Here is a 2,215-nt window from a genome sequence, read left to right as displayed (position 1 = left end):
ATTCAGCTTTCGAGTTGAGCTCTGGATCTGACATATTTGCTTTACCTACAACAAGGACCTCAGTTTATGCTAACAGTTTTTTGCTAAATGACCATTTATTAACAAACAAGTCAGAGGTTATATGCAGGTTAAGTGAAGGTGGATGTTATATTGTGTACTGCACAGAAAGACAATAATATATTTATTGGTGAATATCTAAAATCATCATATCTTCCAAATTTTGCTCGGTAGGAGTCATGATTTAGATGTGTAAGACTAATGTTTTTTCAATAACAACATTTTCTCATCTAAAATTGAGTTATGTCTACAGACTGCACGTTCATGTCTCACTTTCCTTTCCAGAGATTGAGATCATGCTGGTGGACACAGGATTCTTAAGCATCAACTCAACGGCCAAGCAGATCACAGATTTCATTCTATATGGCTTTCCTGGTTTCGAGCATTGGCAGCCCTGGTTCTCTGTTCCTTTGGTTCTTAGCCTTCTTTTCGGAGTAATCGGCAATGTAACACTCATAATAACAATATACAGGGAGCAGAGTCTTCATGAGCCAATGTGTTACTTCCTCTGTATGCTCTCCACCATTGATCTGGCTTTAAGCATAGTCATTGCACCTAAACTTCTAGCCCTCCTTTGGTTTGATGCACACTCAATTAGCTGGACAGCATGCTTCACTCAAATGTTCTTTACTCATGTGTTCTTCTCGATGGAGTCGGGTGTCCTTGTTGCCATGGCCTTTGACCGCTTCTGTGCAATCTGCAATCCTCTGAGGTATTCTACAATTCTCAATAACAAGCTGTTGGTCACATTTATGGTGGGAATCACTCTGAGGTCTGTGTTCATCACGTTGCCAGGGTCCTTGCTTTCTGCCCGATTAAATTATTGCTCTGACAATATTATCAAATACCCCTTTTGTAACACTGTAGCTGTATTAAAGCTAGCCTGTGATGACACAAGGTTGAACAAAGTGTACCAAATGGCCGCAGCTAATTCACTGCTAGTGACAGACCTGATGTTGATCTTCTTGTCCTACAGCCTGATCCTGCATGCTGTGTTGAAGCTCAAAGCAGAAGGAGCAATCATCAAGGCTTTGGGAACTTGTGGCTCCCACCTCATTGTTGTTTCCATTTTATATTCAGTTATAATTGTGTTAGCAATTTCACACACCTCAAAAAATGAAATCATGGCCCACAATGCAGTCATCCTTAATGTGTTTGTCTTCAGTGTGCCACCAGCCTTGAATCCTATCATATATGGTATTAGAAACAAAGACATCAACCTTGGCATCAGAAAGCAGTTCAGATGCAAGATTTAGATCTAGATTTAAATCAGTTTAGTATGATTTTCTGTCAGGTTTGCATCAGATATACTTGTTGCCATGACCTTTGACCTTTTCTTTGCATTCTGTAGTTCTCTGAGGTATTCTACAATTCTCAATACCAAACTGGTGGTTACATTTGTGGTTGGAATCACCATGAGGTCTGCGTCACTCATGGTGCCTTTGTCTTCGCGTGCTGCCCGGTTAAACTATTGCTCAGACTACATTGTCAAATATATCTTTTGTAATAACCGGTCTATAATAAAACTAGCCTGTGATGATATAAGCTTCAATACAGTGTCCCAAATGGACTTGGGTACTTCAGTGCTAGGCCTAAACCATATGTTCATCACCTTTTCATACTGCCTGATCCTGCATACAGTGTTAAAGCTTAAGGAGCAATTATCAAGGCTTTGGGCAACATGTAGCTTCCACCTCATAGTTGTTTTTTTTTATATTCAATAACAAGTGTGTTAGTAATTACACACACACATCAGTGAGTGGAATTGTGACCCACAAGGCAGTTATCCAGAATGTATTCCGTTTTATTGTGCAACAAGCCTTGAATCCATTTGTATATTGGGTTAGAAACAAAGACGTCAATCTTGACATCAGAAAGCAGTTCAGCTGTGTATGTAGACCTAGATTTAGTATGATTTTGTGTCGGGGTTTCAACACTTTTGTTGCGCATCCCCAAACCCCAAATCATTTTCGGCATTTATTGAACCATGCACAGCCACTTTGTGTGACTCTGTTGTTCAGTAAATACAAAGTAATGCTGTGTATCACATAGTGCTGCTTTTAGTTACTTTGCATCAGGAAGGCAGTACATGGGTGGAGCATTGGACATGCATCTTCCCATATATTTTGAGGCAAATCCAGACTTACAAAGACTTGTA

The 2,215-nt window shown here is 39.8% G+C and overlaps 1 protein-coding gene across 1 annotated transcript; it reads left to right on the top strand.

Moving 5' to 3' along the window:
- The first annotated feature begins 353 nt into the window (after nt 1-353).
- Nucleotides 354-1,313, top strand: LOC147693403 (olfactory receptor 56A4-like). Its single transcript, XM_086935965.1, has one exon. The coding sequence runs from the start codon at nt 354-356 to the stop codon at nt 1,311-1,313; it is 960 nt and encodes a 319-aa protein (XP_086792091.1).
- The last annotated feature ends 902 nt before the right edge of the window (nt 1,314-2,215 follow it).

The sequence above is a fragment of the Lissotriton vulgaris genome, chromosome 8, assembly GCF_964263255.1.
Source record: "Lissotriton vulgaris chromosome 8, aLisVul1.2, whole genome shotgun sequence".
Classification (NCBI taxonomy): Eukaryota; Metazoa; Chordata; class Amphibia; order Caudata; family Salamandridae; genus Lissotriton; species Lissotriton vulgaris.
Note: the sequence above shows the minus strand (reverse complement) of the source record. Positions and strands in the feature narration are given on the sequence as shown.